The following is a 22,392-nucleotide window of genomic DNA, read 5'->3' as shown; positions in this document are numbered from 1 at the left end:
TTTCCAGAATTTTTGTTGTTATAAGGGTTAGAGTTGGAGTTGTTTCCATGTTTTATTGATTTATCTTTAAAATCAGTTTTTTTAAAGGAAAGGACTTTAAGTATTTCTTATCATAAAGTTTATAAATTTACTATTAAATACGTTGAAAGTTTAACTTGTATCAACGTTTCAAGTGTTACACACAGTAAGATTGTTGCTCATTGTTTATCTAACCTGCACGTGTTGATAGTTTAATGTCATTTTAATTACATACTATCTCCATGATTCTTTATATATAAGTGTAAACTTAAAACAAAAGTTGTTAATTAAGATAATTAAATCTGGGATCTTTGTGAGAAAGCTTTGTATGTCAGTATGCGTGGGGTAGTAAAGAAACAGTCTACTTTTTGTCAAGGTTGAAATATTTATATTAAGTTTTGTAAATATTTTACCAAGAGCTGGCAATCAAGTCAAACACATAAACAAAATAAAGAATAGAAAGCCAAGGCTCAGGCTTGATTTTAGTGGTTTACGAAGGAGGTCCAAGCTTATTTGTAAGTGGTTAACGAAGGAGAATATTTGATATACCGGGACATGAGTTTATGAACTATCGTTCAGTGACTAAAAGCATATAACATATTTATGATTATTGATGGTGATAATGGAATATACCACTGTGAAAAGTGTCTTCTTTTCCACATGTATAGGTTTGTTCTTTGATAATTCCATTGATTTGTTTTTTATGTTATGTTGTTTTTTTATATAGTTTTTGGTTGGATATTTTCGTTCTTTATAATGTTGCTAACTTTCAAGACTGTTTTTCAAAGAAAAATATGTCTTAATTATTTCTTTTATTTATCAAAATGAAGCAAAATCATACAGTGAATGACATTTTTATAAGAATAGTTATATTAGTAAAATCACCATCTTCAAACGTTCATGAAATCATCAGTTGGTGGAATAAAATGTAAACATTATGGATTTTTTTACTTACGACCCTTTAGTCTTGTGTTTTTTAATCCTGCATGTCTTAAGAACTAAATACATAAATGAGTTTTAAAGACATTTATCCCAATTAAAACATATATGTAAAGAGAGATAGGCTAGAAAAAGAAACTGTTTGACAAAGAGATATTCGTAAAAAAGCTAAAAACCGCCAGAATTACAATTACAGCCTTTGAGATCCAGATAACTAATTTTATATCTATTTTCATTTCAGTTTTGTCAAGTGCTTTTCTGCCCGACGAACAAGCTCTTATGCAAAAGATAATAACAGACCAACATTATGACAACAGTGTGAGACCAGTGTATAATTCATCTAGAAATGTAGAGGTCTCGTTTGGATTTACTCTTATACAGATTATGGATATGGTAAGTTTTTTTTAAATTTTAAACAAGTTTCTTCTTGTGAGGACACAGTTTACATTTGAATAACTGGGCTATGATTTTCGTTCCTCGTTCCATCTATGGAAATATATTTTGTAAATTAGCAAGTTAGAGTTTGTAACAAAGACTTTGTTTAGTCAGGAGTTGTCATTACATAATTTTAGTTATTTGACTATGTTTAATATATCATACCATCTTAAAAATGATTTCATAGACCTCGTAGTCATTTAACAATCGACTTACGAGTACTATACTTTAAACAACGAGAAATCAAACCATTCAAACCATTCATAAAATTCGATACATTGTTCTTATTTACTAATGTTTTGAAATATATTTTGCATGTCTAGTATTACACATATTGTTTAATGCACCCACATTTGTTTAATAATGATATCATTTGTAAATTGTCAGTTGTTACATTTTATGTAACCTTCACTATATAAAGAAATATTGTATTGTACCAATAACTGACTGCATCCATGATTACCGCCATTTGTAGCTATTTGTGGATGATGGAAATGGGAAAATGGTTGAAAGTTTTATTGTTTTGGTGTTTGTTGCACACATTTATTATGTAATTAACACAATAGTGCATGAACTGGTTCAATGAAATCGAACCTCTAATATTTGCTCGTCGTTTTTGAATTGTCCTATTCTTTCCAATAATTTAACTACATTTCTGAAGCTTATTTTAAAACACTTCAAACACAAAATTCCTTAGGGTCATTTAACTATTTTTTTAATGAGCTGTGTCGTCATGATACTCATTTAATTGTTTCTTCACAAGACATTCTGTCTAGTCTTACGGAATTAATACAAACATAGAATTATAAAATCATCAGAATTGTGTCTGCCTTTATTGTTTAAAAATACTCAAGAAAGAATTTTACATTAAATGAAGTGTGAAATCATAACCATTTGCTTGCTATCTTGAACACTTTGGATTAAGTTTAGTTAATTCATTTTCAATTTATGGCCTGTTTCTGTTTATGGAATACTGTACTGCACCAGATTTAATGTGTAAGATAGAGAGAAGATGCAATAAAACCCTAAAATATTCACAAAAACATTTTAATTAAATATTTCGTTTTTTATGTGAAAATGGAGAAATTGCTGTTTATTCTGAGAGGAATTGCTGTTTATTCTGAGAGGAATTGCTGTTTATTCTGAGAGGAATTGCTGTTTATTCTGAGAGGAATTGCATTTCGTTATAAAATGATGTCATGGCACTTTTGATTTCGTTTTATTTTTCAGGATGAAAAGAATCAACTTCTTGTTTTAAATGCATGGCTGGAAATGGTAAGTAGTGTATTTCTGGTTGCATTTGTGTACACATACAATAACAATCTTTCAAATCTATTGTTGTCTGATATATGTTTTAAATAATATTTTTACGTGTGTCGTAAATATATCCTAAAGAATATCAGCATTAAGGAAAAAAGGGTGACAATATGTGTGCCTGTTTAGAAAGGAACAAAAACATAAAAGTCATCTTTGTATTTTCTGATACTTTATTTTCGTTTTTATTTTCTATCTTAATATGTAAAGAAATCTCCAAACTTCACGGCACGATGATTTGTTTTAGATTTGAATATTTCAATAGTTTAAATGTTTAACTCATTGTGAGTTATAAACTAGTGTTTTACAATAAGATGGTCTGGTTAAGGAAGTTTACCTGCTATGCTTTATATTCTTCTATCACAGAAAATTCTTTAATTACAAAATATAATATAATATCAAGCGTATGTTTATTCGATGTTTGTATATAGTATATAACAACACATCATATTATATGTACGGAAGTGCCATAACGTTAATATAAAGCTGGAAAATTGGAACGATTTTTTGAAATTATGCTATTCAATCGAGCCTTTAAACACGAGTCGTTTGTTTACCAACATTTGCTAGATCTAATTGTATTTATAAACTCTGTCAACGACTTTTCAGAAATTCGATTGATATATTTTTTGAAAACACCATTTGCAAGCATTCGTTGTATACGCGACTTTGATGTCGTCATTTGTTCTTTCATTTGTTAAGCTATGAAGGGGCTCAGAGGTTAGAGTACAGTCTAGTGAATATTGTATAGTATTCTATTTTCCCATTGCGCGGAAAAGCAACACCATATGTTTTCATTTCGCCGTCAGACAAAAGTATTATTTTGTCTTTAGCCACACGCACAAACAATCAGTGGTTTTGTAATCCTGTAATCAGACAAAACACATTTAGAGTTATAGATATGTCTGTTGTCATCATAGATAGGATCATGCATCAAGCGGATAATAAATATATTGTACAAGTCTATACAATACATACAATGAAATCCTTGATGACGTTACCTAATACTTTTTAAAAGATATCACAACGGCAATAATTATATTTCATCGAAGGAATAAGTTGAGGTGACAGTGAAATCCCATTTCAACATGAAAATGAATGAAAATTAGCAGGTAACATTCTCATAGTTCATACAAGATTGTTCGTGCAGACTGCCAATACATATATTTTTGTCAAACATATAGCTGTCTAGCGATAACGCTCAACCTCTCAACTATGTCAACCAACGATATGACAAATGAATTTTCGATGGGTCCATGCATAGATATAACCGGTAATAAAGGAGAAAACTATGTTTACTGTCTTACTTACACATGAAGTAAATGTTACATTTTATAAATAACAAAAAGTATAGTAAGTGCAGCAAAAACGGCCTTACCATAATAAGTATGCAAGAAAAAGACCTATCATAGAATTATCATAGTATGCGGCAAAAACGGTCTTTTCTAGAAATATCATTAAAGGAATGGAAGAAAAGTGACCTTTTTTAAATTATGATACATGTAGTATGATGCAAAGAAACGACCTATTATAGAATTGTTAAAAAAATAAAGAATTACTGCAAAACAATTTGTAAATGCAATTGTTAATGAAGTATAGAAGTCTTTTACATAAAAGTAACATCTGGTCTAAAATGATATATTGTGTGTCGTAACAAAACATTGTTCCCAATTGATTATTTATAAATTAGCAGCTTTAAAGAGAAAAAAAACAACAACAAACAAACAAAAAGAAAGTGACATTATTTTGGTCTGTTGCATAAAAGTAAGAAATTACAAAATAAGATATTATACAATTAATTTATTTGTCTTGCGTATTGTTTTAAACATTTAACTTTAATATCATTTCAATGCAGATTCTGACTATCCCAGAAATATTGTAGTGATGGATCAACGTGACTTTATGTAATAATGTTAATGTGAAAAAGTTCATACAATTACGTAGTTTTATTGTACATTCAAATCTCGTTCTTACCTTCCAGAAATATTTTTATATTGACTAAATAATTGTCGTCTGCTAGAATTATATATCCTGGATACACTGAGGTCGCCAGTAAGGCTTTGTATGTCGTGTTATTACATGCTTCTGGTAGTGTTTATACCAATATTTCTTGTATCTTTTATATGGACAGACAGTAATTTTGTACAAATACCATCGATGCACGCCATTTTATGTTTTGTATACAATATTTCCTTGTTTCATTTTAATCTAAACTGTTCCTAAATTATGAAAGCAGAAAATGATATTTGATTATATTGTCTCCAAATCACTGTAATGGCTACTTTGAATTCAGTATGAAATAAAACAGTTTGAAATCTTTCAATTTTGATGCATAAGCACACCCCGCCATTTTTGTTTAAATTATGCGTCCTACTTGTTTTAGTTATATGTTCCTACTTGTTTTAGTTTTCTGTTCCAGTATAAGACTGTTTGTTCTTTTTCATTTTCAACAGTAGGTAAATCAAAACTATGTCCAGCAACTCTCATTTGATATTAAATTTGCAGAGTTATTTTATTTTGTTTTACTATGTTCCTTGTCACAGTGCATAATTTACTGAAATTCTATGCAATAGAGTTTCTCCCACAGGCAAAATTTTCATTTCTTAGTTTTGAATTTTTCAGTCATCATTCTGTAAATGCCCTAAAAATGAATATATTAGACAGTCAAAGGAACAAAACTTTTCTCCATATAAAGAATAAAATGGTAGTTTCCTAACTTGACCCGCGTGGGTCAGGTTAGGACGCTAGGATTTCACAATAGTTGTCACTGTGAACTCTGGAAACGTTAAAGAACATGTCAAATGAATGACTTAGACTTGTTTCAATCATACAATATCCACAATATCTGTTATTGTAACTTCAAGGGTTTGTTCAAATCACCTGACTTGTTTTAAAACTGTTCGATGATTCTATTGACGTCTTAATTTTGTTCAACATATATAGGTATATTTACGCTTCAGCCCGAAATATATCGAATTTAAACAGAAATTCATGCTGAAACTTTAAGAAATGTCATTTAGCATGATTTGTGTACAAAAGATCATTTAAATATTTTTGTCATTATTTTGCCTGAATATCCCTTAAAGGATGAATGAGTAAAAACTCTTTTTCAGGGGCAGAAAAGTTAATTAACGAAAAATAGGATGGTGACCCCTAAAGTTTTTATGAGTTTTATTCAGTTCACAATATTTTCACAAGTCTGTCAACCCTTTTTATATGTAATTTGTAATAGTTATGTTATAAAGTTGATCAAAGATTTGTTCATGGAAGGAATCTTATTCACTGATTACTGTTTAGAAGACAAAAACGCTTTAGAGATATTTAAATAGATGGCATTTACCAAGAATGACCGTATTAAAGGTGTAACCTTTCTCCCCTAACATTGTTTTAATATGATCAATGACAACAATCTAATGACAATTCAATACTTTTACTTTAACTTATAGCTTTACTGGGCAAAGTCGCACCGCACACAACATAATATTAATAAACAATGGTCAAGGGTCTGTATATAAGATATATAGCTTCTTACATTAATGAACTTCATTTCTGGGATGAACGAGTATGATCTAATTACCAGAACTATATTTTGAATGATAAAACAATGCGATCATTTGTAATAGTAAAAGTAATTGCCTTTTTAATTGTAGTAGAAAAGATTCAATTGCTGTAAAATATTTTGTTCAAAACATAATTAATTTCTTTCTCGTAGTCGAGGCGAAACTTTGATAATCACTTTCCATGGTTACTACACCATTGTTTCACATCATTGGATTCTCAACTGTCTCTTTAATCCGACATTTTGACGGTTTGTCTTTAGACAGTTTCATACATTCACTTTACATTTAGATACGAATATATACCAACGACATAAAATATATTTCAACATTACAAAACGTGGCAATAAGACTGTTTATTATGAGAAAAGACCCCAGAAAAATGGTAATTTTATCAAATATATATGTCTGAGATGTCATACAGTTGTATATCAGTGTGAACTACTAAGTCACACTAGACACTTTCTTCAAGCTACAGAATGTATCAATTTAATTCAACAGTAAAACAGTTTGATAAATTGATTTATTGCTGAAAAAGATTCTAAGGATACAAATTTCAAACAAATTTCAAGGCAACAGTACATTGATGCATATTTATTTATCACTCTAAGATTATACTAATTGAACATGCCAATAAACTGCTCTCTTAGTTTTTCTGTATCACTAATGAGGAAATATATATATATGCATTTGAAAACAAATAATGCGCCTCATCGTCAGGGTGAAAATATGAAAAATAAACAAAACCGTTTCCTAGGTTAGGTCCTGTTCCAGTTTTATACTAACGTCCCATGTGTTGTTGTTTTAAATGGAATTGAATTCAGTTAGACATATTGTTCCGTAATTCGTTTCTTGATTGTTGCCTTGAGTCAGACCAGTTATACGTAAATCATATATGATGAGGACAGACATACTCAATAATAATTGTAACTGTACTTGTCTGATTACACAGCAACAAAGTTACCAGTTGTCTGTCCACCAAACACCAATGTTTAATTTTCTGTTCCATTGCAAGGCAAACACACATTGTATCATTTTACTGCAGAATTTTTATACATTTTATTTTAAATGTCGAGACATCTGTTGTTTCATTTAATAAAGAATGTATAACTTAAAAGCGGAACATTGTCTTTATAGGTTGGTTGTGTTTTCATATCAACGACTATTACAACATTCTAAGACACTAATAGTAACGTAAGATATCGACACCTTACGAGCGTTCTACAAGAATATTTTAGTAGTAACATGATCTTTATTTTAATACTTTTCATCTCGGTTTTTAAATAAACACTTAATGCAATTAGTCATGTGAATTAACATTCATAATATAATATTCATTTTCATAAATGTACATTTGGTTTACTGTTAGCCCGTACAATTATGAGAATAATCATAAGATGAGAAATAACTGCAGAATCTGATTGTAAATAAAAAGTATCAGTATGTCCGTCCGTCCGTCTGTCTGTCGATCGGCCGATCCCAATTTTAGATTTGAATAATGTAATTATTGTTTTTTTTCTAAATGTATAGTGCTCTGAAATGAATAATTATATTAAGTAATAAACATAATATTATACACTAAATAAAGAATTTATAACATTCCATTTTCATAATGATAAAAGTCATGTGCTTAAAACTGAAACTAACGAAATTACCTAGAGCAAAATTGTTAAATCAATGTAATCAATAAGTACGAATGTATCAACTGATTTATTGTTTGCTGATTTCTTTTTATTGATTGAAACAAAAAGAAAATAAACTAATTCAATAAATTGTTTCGACTTGTCTGATAAAAGAGACTGACGTGTAAAAGTTGTTTAACTATTATTTTATTGTTACGCTAGCATTCTTTAATATTTACGTCTGCACTTCTTACGATTTTTTCATTTTCTGCAGCAAGAGTGAGTTAAATAACAACCACTTCTGTTATGAGAAAATGTCTGGCCATCAAATATTTGTTTTAATCCGGTGAGCAAACAAATATTTACAACCGTACAAATGAATAATGGTTCAAATATGTCTGCAAAATATTCCTTGCTGCAGAAAATAGATCAAAAAGCACATTTCAAATTACGTAAAAAATACCAAAGTCTTGCAGTAAACATTCACCATCAGTTCAGGTTACATAATAACAATATACTAATGTCTGGAAATAATTATTCTGATTCAATTTTTAGATTTCTTTAGGAGTTCAAGCATATTTTGTTTCCATTTTTGACAAATGATTTCTAATAAATATTCAAAAATGACAAAAAGACCCAGATCCTATACATCTTAAGCAATAGCTATGGGTTTTCTTTATTTTGATAGTTATATTTGTTCGATTTATCTCCTTTTAATAATACTTGCAAAAGTTACGTTTCAAAGTCAACAGTTTGGGTACTAATTTTATCTTACATGCAATGTTAAAGAAAAAATGTAATTTGTAATGATAAATATTTTTTCATATTTTAGCATATTTTATGTTTTAAGTTGCTTCCATATCTATACTAAGTGTTAAATATTTTAGTTTTAGACATATATTAATATATCAAGATATAAGATTATTTATTTAAGAAAATGAAAAGATGTTTTAAAAAAGAAAGATTTGATTCACCAACATGGTACAATAATTTATTTATAGATATGGATAGATGAAAGAATCAGCTGGAACATCAGCGAGTATAACGGTTTAGAAATAGTTCGTCTGCCAGCAAAACTTCTTTGGCTACCAGATATAGTCCTGTATAACAAGTACGTTCTGATAATTATTATAATTGAGCCGCGCCATGACAAAACCAACATAATGGGTCAGACCAGCCTGCGCATCCGCGCAGTCTGATGTTCGCTTACCAGCCCTATTACAAGTAGAGAAGCTGATAGCGAACAGCATGGGTCCTTATCAGATTGCGCGGATGCGCAGGCTGGTCTGGATCCATGCTGGTCGCAAACCCATTATGTTGTTTTGTCGTGACGCGGCTCATATATATGAACAATTGATGAAATATACATTCAACAATTTAGTTATGTTAATTATAAGTGATCATTTTGTGACATTTTTTAGAAAGACTATTACTTTCCATTTTCATTAGATCTATCGTTACTCAAATACAAAATGGTGTTTATTTATACCAATTTTGCATACAAATATAAATGATGGGGAAATCAAAACAAATGTGGCGGCGTGGCCTAGTAGTTAACGTGTCGGCCTATTATTATACGGATTGCTAGCCGTGTGGGTTCAAACCCAATCAGGGGTAAGCCATTATTTTCTAGAGCAAGAAATTTTACACTCACTGCATAGTACCGGTTAGTTCCAGGAACCGGCTCGGGAGTGTTTCAATAAGCTTGTAGCTTCCTACACAATTGAACTAAAATAAATTCATATAAACTATAGACAATTTCCACTTATGACATTGAACGATAAGATGTACAATTATATGTTTTTTTCTAGTGCTGACGACTACACAGCGGGATTTATGCCAATTAATGCTATGGTAGATTATAACGGCACTGTTTTCTGGCCACCTCCGGCAAGACTTAAAAGTTCTTGTAAAGTGGACATCACCTACTTCCCTTTCGACCATCAGGTATATATAGTAACGTAATACCTTTCATACGATAATATATACTTTATTTTATGATTTGATATAGTAATATATAAACATGATAAAGAGTGATCTTTACTGTTTAATGACATGATAAAGAATTAATTACATTTGTAAATTATCTCACAAAAAATCATGTGAATCGATATGACAAGAATGATGTTTAAATGACGAGATATCAACTGAAATCAATTGTATACAATTAGAAGATTTTCGTGTGGTTACATATAAGAGGAATACACATATGAGGTTATTACACAATGTTGGGTACAATACCGAATTCAAGTTTACAAGTACCTATCTCCTTAACCTATATTGGACCAGGCGCTGTAGGGTTTCAGTTGGTATGAGTCCAATAGAATCAGTATTATACTCAAAAATGTATTCATGCTATCAAATTTTGGACATTTTGAAAGGAATTTAACTCTTTTGTTTTATTTGATAATTGAGATAATAAAATAGGTGCTACACGCAGTATTATATTGATTTGATATGGATTTTGGATTTTGATATGGACTCGGAAAACGAAAACGAGACTAGACTATAGAATATTGGACTGGCAAAATGAAAAGGCTTAATTGATAAAATTTGATGCAATAATGAATTATATTGGGAGATCACATGGTGACAATATTGGATGCTCATTGGCTACATTTTATCAAGCGTTAAACAATACTAAACATGACTATGTAAGGACATAATGTAGAATGGGATACGATAAACTTTCTCTAAATAGAAGAAGATTATCAAGTGTTTTGATTTTATTAGAAAAGAATGATAAGATAAAAATGGATTCTTATGTAATGTAATATTAAGACATTGACTTTGTATGCAAAAGTGAAATAACAAATGTATTTGTATACCATGATGTTTGATTCCGGCACATATGTGATATAACAACATACATGTATTTACCATACTAGAGCATAAGTAAGTTCTTACAAAATTACAAAAAAAAAAGTTTCATTTTAGATCAAACTAAGGGAATATTATAAAAAAACACATTTAATCTGAATTGTCATAGAAAATAGTTCTGAAAGAGATAATGTATTTTACGAACAAATATTTAAGTAATTAATACCCCTACAGGTGTGTGAACTGAAGTTCGGGAGTTGGTCTTATGACAAAGCACAGGTTGATTTATTAACTAAAAGCGGTGTTGTTGAGGTTTCACGTTACGTAACAAATGGAGAATGGATGTTAACAAAATATGAGATCATCAGAAACGAAGTCGTATATCCGATAAGCCCAGCCATATATCCTGACGTCACAGGTACGCAGACTCTTATCCTATGAAAAATCGAGGCATTTTAATAAATGAATTTGATGTGGTGCATATCAATTTATATAACCGTTTCTATTATATATTTGATGTTATTATTTCTAGGACGAATCTCGCGCATAATTGGATATAGCACTACATTCATTTAACTTAAATTATACAACTAACTGTATTATAAAAACATTTCCATTTCTAAAGTACTTAATGATCAGTCCAGATGTTATTTGAAAATTATTTCTGTTAAGTGTGCTATGTTTCAATTTCAAATGAGATTCAAATTTGCCAGAATTGCTTTGATTTTTCTATGCAAATGATTTGATTTAGATCAATTAAATGATAAAACTAAATATGTGTTTTTCTGTAATTTTGATGGCAAAAATAATGTAAAAATCGTCATTTATAAAAAATCTTTTATAATGATCATTTCGTCTGCTGTAGTCATTAATTTCTGCTGACAATGATAAAGTACTGTAATAATTGTATCTGACAATAATTACCATTATATAAGAAGTTATTGTACTCTTTAAAGCAGCGTTTATTGCCCGACTTTTCCTCTAGAATGACGCCAATTATTACAGAACTAATATTTTGCTTATTGCTTTTTACGTCTCTGCTATTGCTTTCTTTATGTTGTTTTTATTATTTTGATTGTTTGATATAGTGCTCAGTAATGCGATGTTTCAATTCTGCCCGGAGAACACGTTTATCAATGGAAAATGTCTTGTCTTATAACACAATTATTTCAATTCGTCAAGGTCCGTGGAAACTTGGAATGTAAGGAGAATAAAAACTGTTTTATTTTGTTATGGTCTCGTAGATATTATGGACGGATAAGGTCCGTGAAATATTTGAGAAAGTAGAGTGAATCTTATTAGGTAGTAAAGTTTGGTATAAGCAGAACAAATAATGCACAATTGAAAGAATCATTACGCACTGCATTAGTTACTGGTATTTTGTGATATAAGTCGCTCCATACAATGTCATATAATTCACTTAACAAATGTACAGAAGTATTTCAAGTAATGCGGTCTACAAGATAACCATGACAAACAGTTATGCCACAGATTGTTGGTATTATTTACTCTTTCCCACACATCTGAAAGAAAATAGAGATTCAACATGCCCTTCACCGCTGTAAGTTTGAATCCAAGCACGAAACGTCAGTGGTTCTATTCAGGTGTCCGTTCATGTCTTCAGACATAATGCACGGAGGGTCACCAGATACATTCCTCCACCACTCCAATACAGTCATATGACGTCTACTGTGTTAGTGCAACATAAAAATACACCAAATATTATATTGAAAAATTGAAGATAATAAAATAAAAATTATTAACCTATAGCTATAATTGTTTTTATATTTCTCCACGCTCTGAATACAGATAAACTTTAACAGCAAATCCATCTGTAAACATACACATCTGTCGAATAAAAAGATTACTTTTTTAATCACTTAGTAGTGGTTTTATAATGATTATAGCAACAATTATTTGCAGATGATAACAGCAAAGTTATCTGTATTACAACTATATAAACAATTCTTACAAGGGTTGTTAAAAAATTACTAATGCCACATTCTTTTGCGTGTGTACCTTCTGTATGTTATACCTTCTGTACGCTACGTTCGTACTTTAAACTCAAGGGTAAGATAAAAAAGTGACCTTTTCAGAACGTCCCATACAAATTATAACTTGAGGCAAGTGTCGTTCTGGCACAATCACTGTTAAGTACATGTACAACTAAGTTAACTTACATATTTGAAACAATAATTAGGGCCCCACCAGGGACGTAGATTGTTGATTATTTATTACAAAACGTAAAAAGAATATCAGCGTCAATTTTGAACAAACGAGTAAAAGAGTATTACTAAGTTTTCGTGCACTTGAACGTTTTTCTAATAAAAACAGCGCAACGTGAGCAGCTTATTAATGGCATCATTAATTAAATGGTAATTATTAACAGATTTAAATATTTTCTATTTCAGTGATATTAACAATTCAGCGACGTATTTTGTATTATGTTCTCAACATATTATTTCCGTGTTTTTGGCTCAACATTCTTAGTGTTCTGACGTTCTGTCTTCCACCCGACGCAGGGGAGAAAATCACGCTAAGGTAAAGATTAGTTTTATAAACAGAGTTGCATCCCATTGTACGCGACATTGAAATGATCTTAATTACTAAGGTACTTATTTTTAATAAAGAAAATAATATATTTTCATTTACACACAGCCAGAAGATATTCATATACTTATGTGTGAGGGGGGTCAACAATATGGAAATGTTTGTAAAAATCAACAAACACAAATTTTATCGTCTGCTATGAAAAAAGAATTTCTTACATATCTATCATCACCATATTCTTACAATTTGAAGAAAAATCAACCAAATTTAAGCGTTTATTGTGAGAATAAAGTGGCTTACATGGTCCCATGTGTCAAAACAAATCGTGCAAGTATTTTCTTTTACTCGATGAAATTGTGACATAATTTAATACTTTCTAGCATATCTTATTCTATTTTATGAAACTGATAATTTCAATAGCCCGGAATAAATCTAATTGAATCGGATAAATCCAGTCATCACATAGGGGCATTATTATTAATTCATCAACTTGAAGATTTACTGGATGTATGTTTTCTGTTTTACAGCATCACTGTCCTGCTGTCGTACTCCGTGTTCATGTTACTAGTAGCTGAATCTATGCCCCCTACATCAGAGTTCGTTCCTTTAATTGGTAGGTGATTATATCATAAACAGCCAAATAGCGTCAACAGAAATCAAATTTTCATCTAATTAGTAATTAAACATATCCAAAACATGAATACCGTTCCTTTATATAGTGACATAACTCACAAATCTTAAAATCTTGTTTTTCTTGTGTGTTATGTAAATAACGTCTTTTTTTAACGTGTATCTTATTTTATCATGTACAATTATATTGGTATGTTACCGTATATTGGGCATGTTAACTCGAAACTCGCAAACAAAAAATGTTTGATCCTTTCATACCTTTGCGTGTTTTAAATTTCATTTATAAGGTTTAACAATGTCTAATCATACACTTTACATTTTATCCGAAAGACAGGACAAACATATTTTCCTGATTGATTCTTAGGTCATATGTTACTAAATTATGAAGTGAAGATATGATTTTGTAATTTCAGGTATATATCTTACCGTTTCAATGGCTGTAGCAAGTGTTTCAGTTATACTGACTGTTGTTGTTCTCAAACTTCACCACTGCTCGCCAAATCAGAAGAAAATACCGAGATGGGTTCGCCATATAGTGCTAGGATATCTGGCGAAACTGGTCAGGTGCGAATGCATATCAACAAACTGTAAACTTTCGCGCATGCGCAAAACGCCTTCATCTGATGCGGAAATAGATATGAAGGAACTGCAAACGAAGCTGTTGAGACAAATGGAAGCAGTCACTCAAAAGAATGGAAACAATTGCCTTAATAGTGAAAGTGTTTCAAGAAACCACGTGGTGAATTCTAACATGAGAAACCCTTCAATTAATGACGTCAACACCAGTAAAATGAATCTTGATTTACGTGATTATAGTGTTTCTAACAGAAGTTCCATGGTGGAGGAAGAATCCAGTGTCAATTTAAGAAGGGATAAATCCATGACAACAATGGAGGAAATTTTAAAATACCTTAAGATTTTGGTAGTGAAAAGTGACGCCGAGGACGCGGAAAAAGACGTTGAAGACGAATGGAAGCAGGTGGCACTAGTTGTCGATCGTCTGTTTTTCTGGACCTTTATGCTCATAACAATATTCTCGACGGTTATCATACTTGTCATTGTGCCCTCATTTAAATATGTTGCAGACGACGGGATTTGAGTAACCTAGTCTAATGAAAGTCTGCTTGTGACAATACGGACAAGTTCGCAACTTTCCGTGTCTAATAAAACTGAAGATATCATTCGTGTGACCTTGACCAACGAAAAGTCTTGTCAATCTACCGCTTTTAAAGTGAATTTTATATTTAGTAAAATTACAAAATTGATTGAATTCTAAAGATTAACAGTCATTTTGAAAGCGTAAATAACACCGTTGTCATGGCGACAGTTTATTCGCTTGAATATATTCTAGTGGAAAAACGTAATAATATTATGCATTTTTCAAGCCTTAAAATTAATAATCAAGTTTTTGTTGTGTTTGTAAAATATGTCTTTGTAACCGGTGAGCAAAAAACCGGGAGTCTTTGTATAGCTCGATATTGTGAGAATGTCTTAGAACGGAATATAAATCGTGGAAAATGGTTATCATAGCACATTTTGAAAGAACGTGATAATTTTAAAGTCATGGTTTGATAAATGCTTACAAGTGTTATAAGAATTAATAAAACGGGCCGTGTCCGCATGGTCCGTGCGGGGGAATAGTCATCAATGATGTTCTGTAGGAAGTGAAATAATTGTAACCATATTATAGTATGTTCAAGGGCGATCGGCTTCATATATCCGATACTTTTGTTCCTTAATTAGTATAAGTACTATTTTGTATACACCGTTCACTTCTTACCCCGATTTCACCATCCTCAAAGGTGGTGTGAGTCTTGTTTAAAATTGACTGATACATTATATTACGCTGATGTCATATCAACATTTTTGAACTAAAGGAAATTGTAGCTGAAGTTAATTTTGCAAGCTTTATAATCGCTGTATAATTGCTGTATACCATATCGGCTTACGCAATGTTATATTTGGTAAAAGTTATTTTGATATAATGACTGACAGCAAAATAGAATGCTGTTTTGATGATTTTACGAGTTTGTTTTTCGATTTTAAGTAATGTTTATTTTAAGTTTAACTTTGTTTTGCTATATATTTATAAATAATAATGGAATGAAGATTTAGCTTTGTATTCGTTTATCCTTACATGCTTTGTCCTTATCTGGAATATTTTTATCTACACTATCTGTTGATATTTACTTGTTAGAAACATAAACAGTGATCTGAAGTCAACACAATATGTGGCATCCCCATTTTAGCTAGAACTTGGCATATGATACTCGTACATCAAAATAATTAGAAGAGATCAGGTCACTTAAGAAAGACTGTGTAGTGTTAAATGCATAGATATATGTATGGTTAGAATAAACATGAATCGTTTCTGACAAATAGAAATAGCACCGGGAATGGTACGAAGCTACGATTTTGCTAAAGGTGTCGTGAAATACCGTTCTTTACCATGGTGTTTTAAATGTGTTTTCCTGGCGATGCATAACACAGACTTATAACCGCATGAGCTCAAGTTGAAAACTTTCGAATGACACCTCGTCCTCACCGGCTTTGGAGAATCTTTACAAGAATGATAATTATGTAGTCCTGTGCAAATATTGATAATTTGATATTTATATTGAATATTTAATATGTCGCACCTTTTCCATAATTCCTCATGGACAGTCAGTCAGTCAGTCAGTCAGTCAGTCAATCAAAAATCTAATGCAAAACCAAAACATTCAACGATAAAAAAAACCTAGATCACCATAACTTACAGTCAACAATGTTATCACAGTTATTTGCCCGCTGGTTAAGTAATAGAAAGAGCATCAAACACGAGGCTATCTGATTTGTACGAGGGGGCATTATAAATCAGATTGCCGAGTGTTTTGATGCTCTTTCTCTTTTTTGTATCATAGTTTGGGGACCTTTCTGTTGAAAATATGTCAGAGTTATATCGTATACATATACATGCACAGTGCGTTAACTGGAGTGCAGGTATTAGTAACCCGCACTCCAAAGCATGCCCATTGATTGGCTCATTTTTGCTGGTGTTTACAAATTATGACGGCAGAGAAAGGGAAAGCGATAGAAATATTATATGCAGATGCTCGTTTATTTGTTCCTTTTTTGTGGGGTTTTATATTGTGACAAAAGGGAACGTGATTTTATGTTTGACTATGATACAAAATAGAAAGAACATCAAAACACTCGGCAATCTGATTAATACTCGGGGGCTACGCCCCCTCGTACAAATCAGATAGCCTCGTGTTTCGATGCTCTTTCTATTACGTATCATAGTCAAACATAAAAACACGTTCCCTGATCCCACAATATGACACCCCACAAAAAAGTAACCAATGAACGAGCATCTGAATATGATATTTCAATCACTATCCATTTCTCTGTCGTCACAATATGTTAACCCCGGACAAAATGAACCAATCAATGGGCATGCTCTGAAGTGCGGGTAACTAATACCTTCACTCCAGTTAACGCACTGTGCATGTATATGTATACGATTTAACTCTGCCACATTTTCAACAGAAAGGTCCCCAAACTAAGATACAATAACCCAGTAATGAACAATCAATACAAGTACAACATTAAGTTTTATTCTTATATCAACAAAAATGGGTCAAAGCCGGGTTGCATTTTATACCAAATATCATTAGGTTGTGATAATGTATTTCAAATGAGAAAACAAGTTCGTGGGGTAGCAATATCATATACAGTATAATATATGGTACATTATTTGCTTTTTTTATTTTATTTACATTTCTTGTTTTCTTAGGGGAGGTCATTCTGATGCAATCTTACAGTGCAGTATACCATTTTTATAATTATTACATCGTAAATTCACATACTTATATCTATAAATGTGTGCAATTTAGAAACTTATTTATGATCAAATACTTGAAATTGCAGTGTGGGTTGTAAAATTATGCGCTTGTGGACAATTCGGCTGTATATTGTGATAATCGGTACAAATCTTATAATATATACAATAAGGAAAGTCTGATCTCATATATAATAGTGCTAAAAGATTACTAGTCGTAAAGTTACAGTAACTGTTAAAGTACAAATTGAAAACAAACATTGGCCTTTACAACCGCCGACCAATCTATACAAGTGTGAAATTATTGTCATAAAATACCATAAATGTATTGTGTATCCCTGGGTATTAAAGGTGGGGGAGCGTTAAAAGAGCCGATATACCCGTAAAGTTATGTTATCATTTCTGAAGTGTCAGTCTTATCGCCCTTGTGAAAATGATTTTAACTTCATTTGGATATCTTAAGTAAACGGTACGTCTTTTGATTTGATTTTCTTGTGTCATTTTACTATACAATTTGAAATATAAATTAAGATCCTAACTTTACTATTATCAAGTTTCAACGAATAAGGGATATATTTAAACCAGTTCACAGAAAATTGAATTCTGATATTATAAAGAAAGTTCACTTTTTGTTGTTTTTTTCGGTTCAGTTTTAACACATTTTGGATATATCTTGACCGTCAGTCCGCCTAACCGGCTCTCCTTGATAACTAACCCAAACTAACCAATAATTACCAGTTTCTTCTATTCGATGTTTGAAATTATTTATTTTAATGAGATGCACAGATAACTATAGGCCCTCTTTCAATTCTCTAAAAACAGTTAAACTTGGGCTATTATTCATTCGAAATCTACATTCAATAATAAACTTCACGACCAGTCTAGTTTTCAGTACGTGCAAATATACATTCGTATTAACAGATGTTGGAAATATCCAAACCTCCACTAGCCCTAATGAGCCAGTTACATTTTGACAATTCTTCTCATCATTTACAAAATCCCATAGTTTATTATAAATGTTCTCTATAATGCAATTTTTAATTTCTGATTTTTAATCAATATTAAACAATACACATTTTCCAGTTAACAAACAGAATCGGTCTGTTACAACATAAAAAAAGCATTACATGCCAATTTTACATTCTCTGTAGGAATTTTCTGTAATGTTTCCGCATTATCAAATCCTCATGTCTTACATGAGATCGCTAATTTAATATTATTTCTGCATCAGCGATAAGACATAACTTAATGTCCGGGGTCAATTGTCACCGAGAAAGTTCACCTCGCCGGAGGATCGAATCCGCGACTCTTGAATTACTTATCCGATGCTCTCCGTGCTAAGCAGACGGATTATTACAAAAAGGACAGTCATTGAATTTTCATTTTGAATCTTTGTGTTTCACATTTCATATATTTATAAAATGTACCTTAGTATAATGCAAGTAAAAGCAATATTTGTAGAATAATTACTATAAATATAATACTTATGATTTTGGGAATTTCTAATAGCACGACAGGGCATAACACATTTACAAACGATCACTTTAAAACATGAAATAACAGATTTTTACCATCTGGATTACCTCCTTGTTTTAAGATATAATACAACCGTTTTTTACTGAACGACCATTTATCGGAGTATAAGTGTCAGTTAGCCACGGGGATTACTTATTTTATCTCCATGTTATCATAAGTTATCCCAGCTGTGTTTGCTGTTTATCTTATCAACGCAAATCCCTCAAATCACCAAATACTTAACTCTACATTTAAGCACTATTATGACTTTTTTTAGAAATTATCACAAAATTACTTCTAGTAAATGATTATTCAACATCAATTTAACAGTAATGATAAAAGTTCATTGCAAAATATCCCTTGTAGAAACGATCACACATTCAACAGTTAAGTAGAAATGAATTGTTGAATAATTATGCGCATCCTGTGGCTGTAACAATTACGATAAGAAAATGTTGCATCTTATTCTTAATTCATATGATGAGAAGAGATTAGTAATGGAAAAATATTTCATTTTCATAAAAGCACTTGTGAGTCGACACAAATCTATATTAAAGCATAATTTAGATTTCAATGAGCCACTTATTATGTTTTACAGGCAAGGTTAGTACAAAAATGATACCATTAAAAATTCCCAATCTTTTCCGTGAAGCTCAATGCTAACAGTATTTACTGTATGTTTTACTTAAGGGGGCTTAGATTAATCTTAAAATTGATTGAATATAGCAATGAGTAATAAATACAACAAGACCACATTATGCTCTTATATCTTCGTATTGTCCACACAGAAATTACCCGAATTATCTGACATAAGTGTTTACAATGATTACTTAAGGTATAATATATCCCCAACAGTGATCTTATCGCTAAATGAAATCACTGTTTGGGGTTCGGATGCGAAGATTTGTACAAACTTTCGATCCCTCTATGTTCAATAGGGAAACATGCAGGTCGTGTTATAATTCACAATAACTGCTTTCTTTGGTAAAATATATGTTTTCATATAGAACAGCAACATCTATTTAAAGAGATGATGATATAAAGATCTTGATTATCAAATGAAAAGTAACGTTACAAACTAACGGTTATACTAATTCATAGTGAATAATGTCGCCCTAATCTAGAAAAATTATGTAAGAATTATTCTGTAATAAAGAATTTATTATTTTGTTCTCATTTCTGTTGAACCATTTTTTTTAAAGTTGACAATAACATCAAAGGTGATCATTGATTATGATATATAACTTCAGAAAATACAGCAGCTCCTTTATTCATACAATTCGAAGATCTAAAAAGTCACCGTGCAAGTTTTACATTTTACATAAATGTATTATATGCCAAATAATGATATTTTTGCTATGCATTTTAAGGTTGCCACGTATTTTATAGAATGCTTAATGGTTATGTACCTTTAACAAAATGTTTAATTTATCATGTACCATAAACAGATTGTAAAAGTTAAAACCAATATACTATTAATATATTTGTATTCGACCTTTATCGTTTGATTATCTTTTGATGTTCAGCTATTTAAACTTGAATTAGGGATATTGTACTGTACAAGTTTGAACTGTCAAAATGTACATTCTCTAATTGATATTTGTCATGATTGAATTTAGGGTATATCGGAAGGCTAAAAGCTTTTAAAGTGCTCTCTACTTAATGGCCAGTGTCATGCTATAATTTATTTTTCTTTCTGTCTTTATTTAAAGTGGGTTTATAAATTCGTATGTGATGTACACGTTAAGTTTAACTTGGACTTTTTTACTTACACGTTTTGAAGTCATCTTCCAGGTAATATTTTCCTAAATTCTGCATATCGGAGATCAGAAATATAACTCAAATGTTGTTTTAGAATATTAAGATCTCCACTGATCGATAGTGATTGACTATTTTATGAAATAGCATTCTTTGTTAAAAGATCAAACCACTATCTTCTGAAATAGGAAAATCGTTCTTATAATTTCATGATAATTTATAAAATCTCTTATTTTTATCAAAATTAGGAAACTGTTCAACTAATCATTTTTGGTTCTGTTTAAATGCGTATTACTCTACTTTTAGACAATTTACATACAAAACAATATAATAATAATATGTAAGTGATTGTTAAATATGAAACAAGGAACCCACATTGTTGTAATGAGTAGGTATACATGTATTGAAGTGAATGTAGTGACACTATATTATATTGACCATATTAAGATATTAAAATGACATTATGCCAATGTAAGGATATATCAGTGAGCAGGTAAAAGTCAAATAAATGATAATTTGCCATAATTCCTTTCAATTTTCTAATTTACTTCACGTGACCGATAAATAATACAAACGGCCCATGAAAATTTCTATAAATATCAATCAGAATTTACCCTCGACGTTGAATTTATAAAAAGGGTGGTTCTTTTTATATTTTAGGCAGATTTATATGTTATCCTTAACAAGTTCCAAAATCAAGTATTGGTCAATCAACATTATAAAAGTCAATGTTTTAGAATACATATTCAATTCAGTTCAACTTGACAATGAAAAAGTGAGTATAATGTCACTTTAAGAATATGGACGGTACATTTTGTATTTGAAATGAATCGGCGATGCTGGCTTAAAGTCCCTGTTACACTATACCGCCGTTCTATAGTGTTTACACGACTTTGTTGAAGTTTTAATACAGAGAAAAGCAACATTCTGACATGTCTCTTGTATACATGTTTGAAGACTTCACGGCGTTGTCACAGCAATCAAGACCTTGCTACGAAGATTCAACGGCGTTCTAACGCGTTCTTACAATGTTAATTTGGCGATTGTCTGTGTTCGTATGGTGCATCCACTGCGTGCTCAGCGCTAACATACTGCGCTTCCGCGGTCCTTACACTGCGCTGACGTTTGCTTCCACTATTGCCGGCTCGCCACGGCGAGCCGGTATTACGATAGGATTTTACTGAAAAACAACCTAAAACTCCGAATCCATCCAAAAATTTAATCGAAGCTTGGCTTCCAGCTTTCTACAAAATTTATCTATCAGGGCTAGGATCCAAAATTATTTAGCCAATCAAATTTAGTCTTACATAGCGTCAAAAAACCTTCAATTTTCACGCCATTTTCAAAAAGCAGCAATTATTATTTTGAGCGCAAAGATGTAATGATGATTAAAATGTTTGTTTTCATGAATTCT

General features: G+C 31.1%; 1 protein-coding gene across 1 annotated transcript; it reads left to right on the top strand.

Moving 5' to 3' along the window:
• Positions 1-323: 323 nt before the first annotated feature.
• Positions 324-15,503, top strand: LOC132755129 (neuronal acetylcholine receptor subunit alpha-3-like). Its single transcript, XM_060745930.1, has 9 exons — positions 324-686; positions 1,199-1,350; positions 2,623-2,667; positions 8,887-8,996; positions 9,697-9,832; positions 10,940-11,123; positions 13,117-13,246; positions 13,783-13,868; positions 14,299-15,503. Exons 1-9 carry the CDS (start codon positions 632-634, stop codon positions 14,982-14,984), a joined length of 1,584 nt encoding a protein of 527 aa, XP_060601913.1. The 5' UTR covers positions 324-631; the 3' UTR covers positions 14,985-15,503.
• The last annotated feature ends 6,889 nt before the right edge of the window (positions 15,504-22,392 follow it).

This window comes from Ruditapes philippinarum, unplaced genomic scaffold (genome assembly GCF_026571515.1).
Source record: "Ruditapes philippinarum isolate M1 unplaced genomic scaffold, ASM2657151v2 ctg11232_1_1_1_1, whole genome shotgun sequence".
NCBI classification, from domain to species: domain Eukaryota; kingdom Metazoa; phylum Mollusca; class Bivalvia; order Venerida; family Veneridae; genus Ruditapes; species Ruditapes philippinarum.
This window is presented reverse-complemented; position numbering and strand designations above follow the sequence as displayed.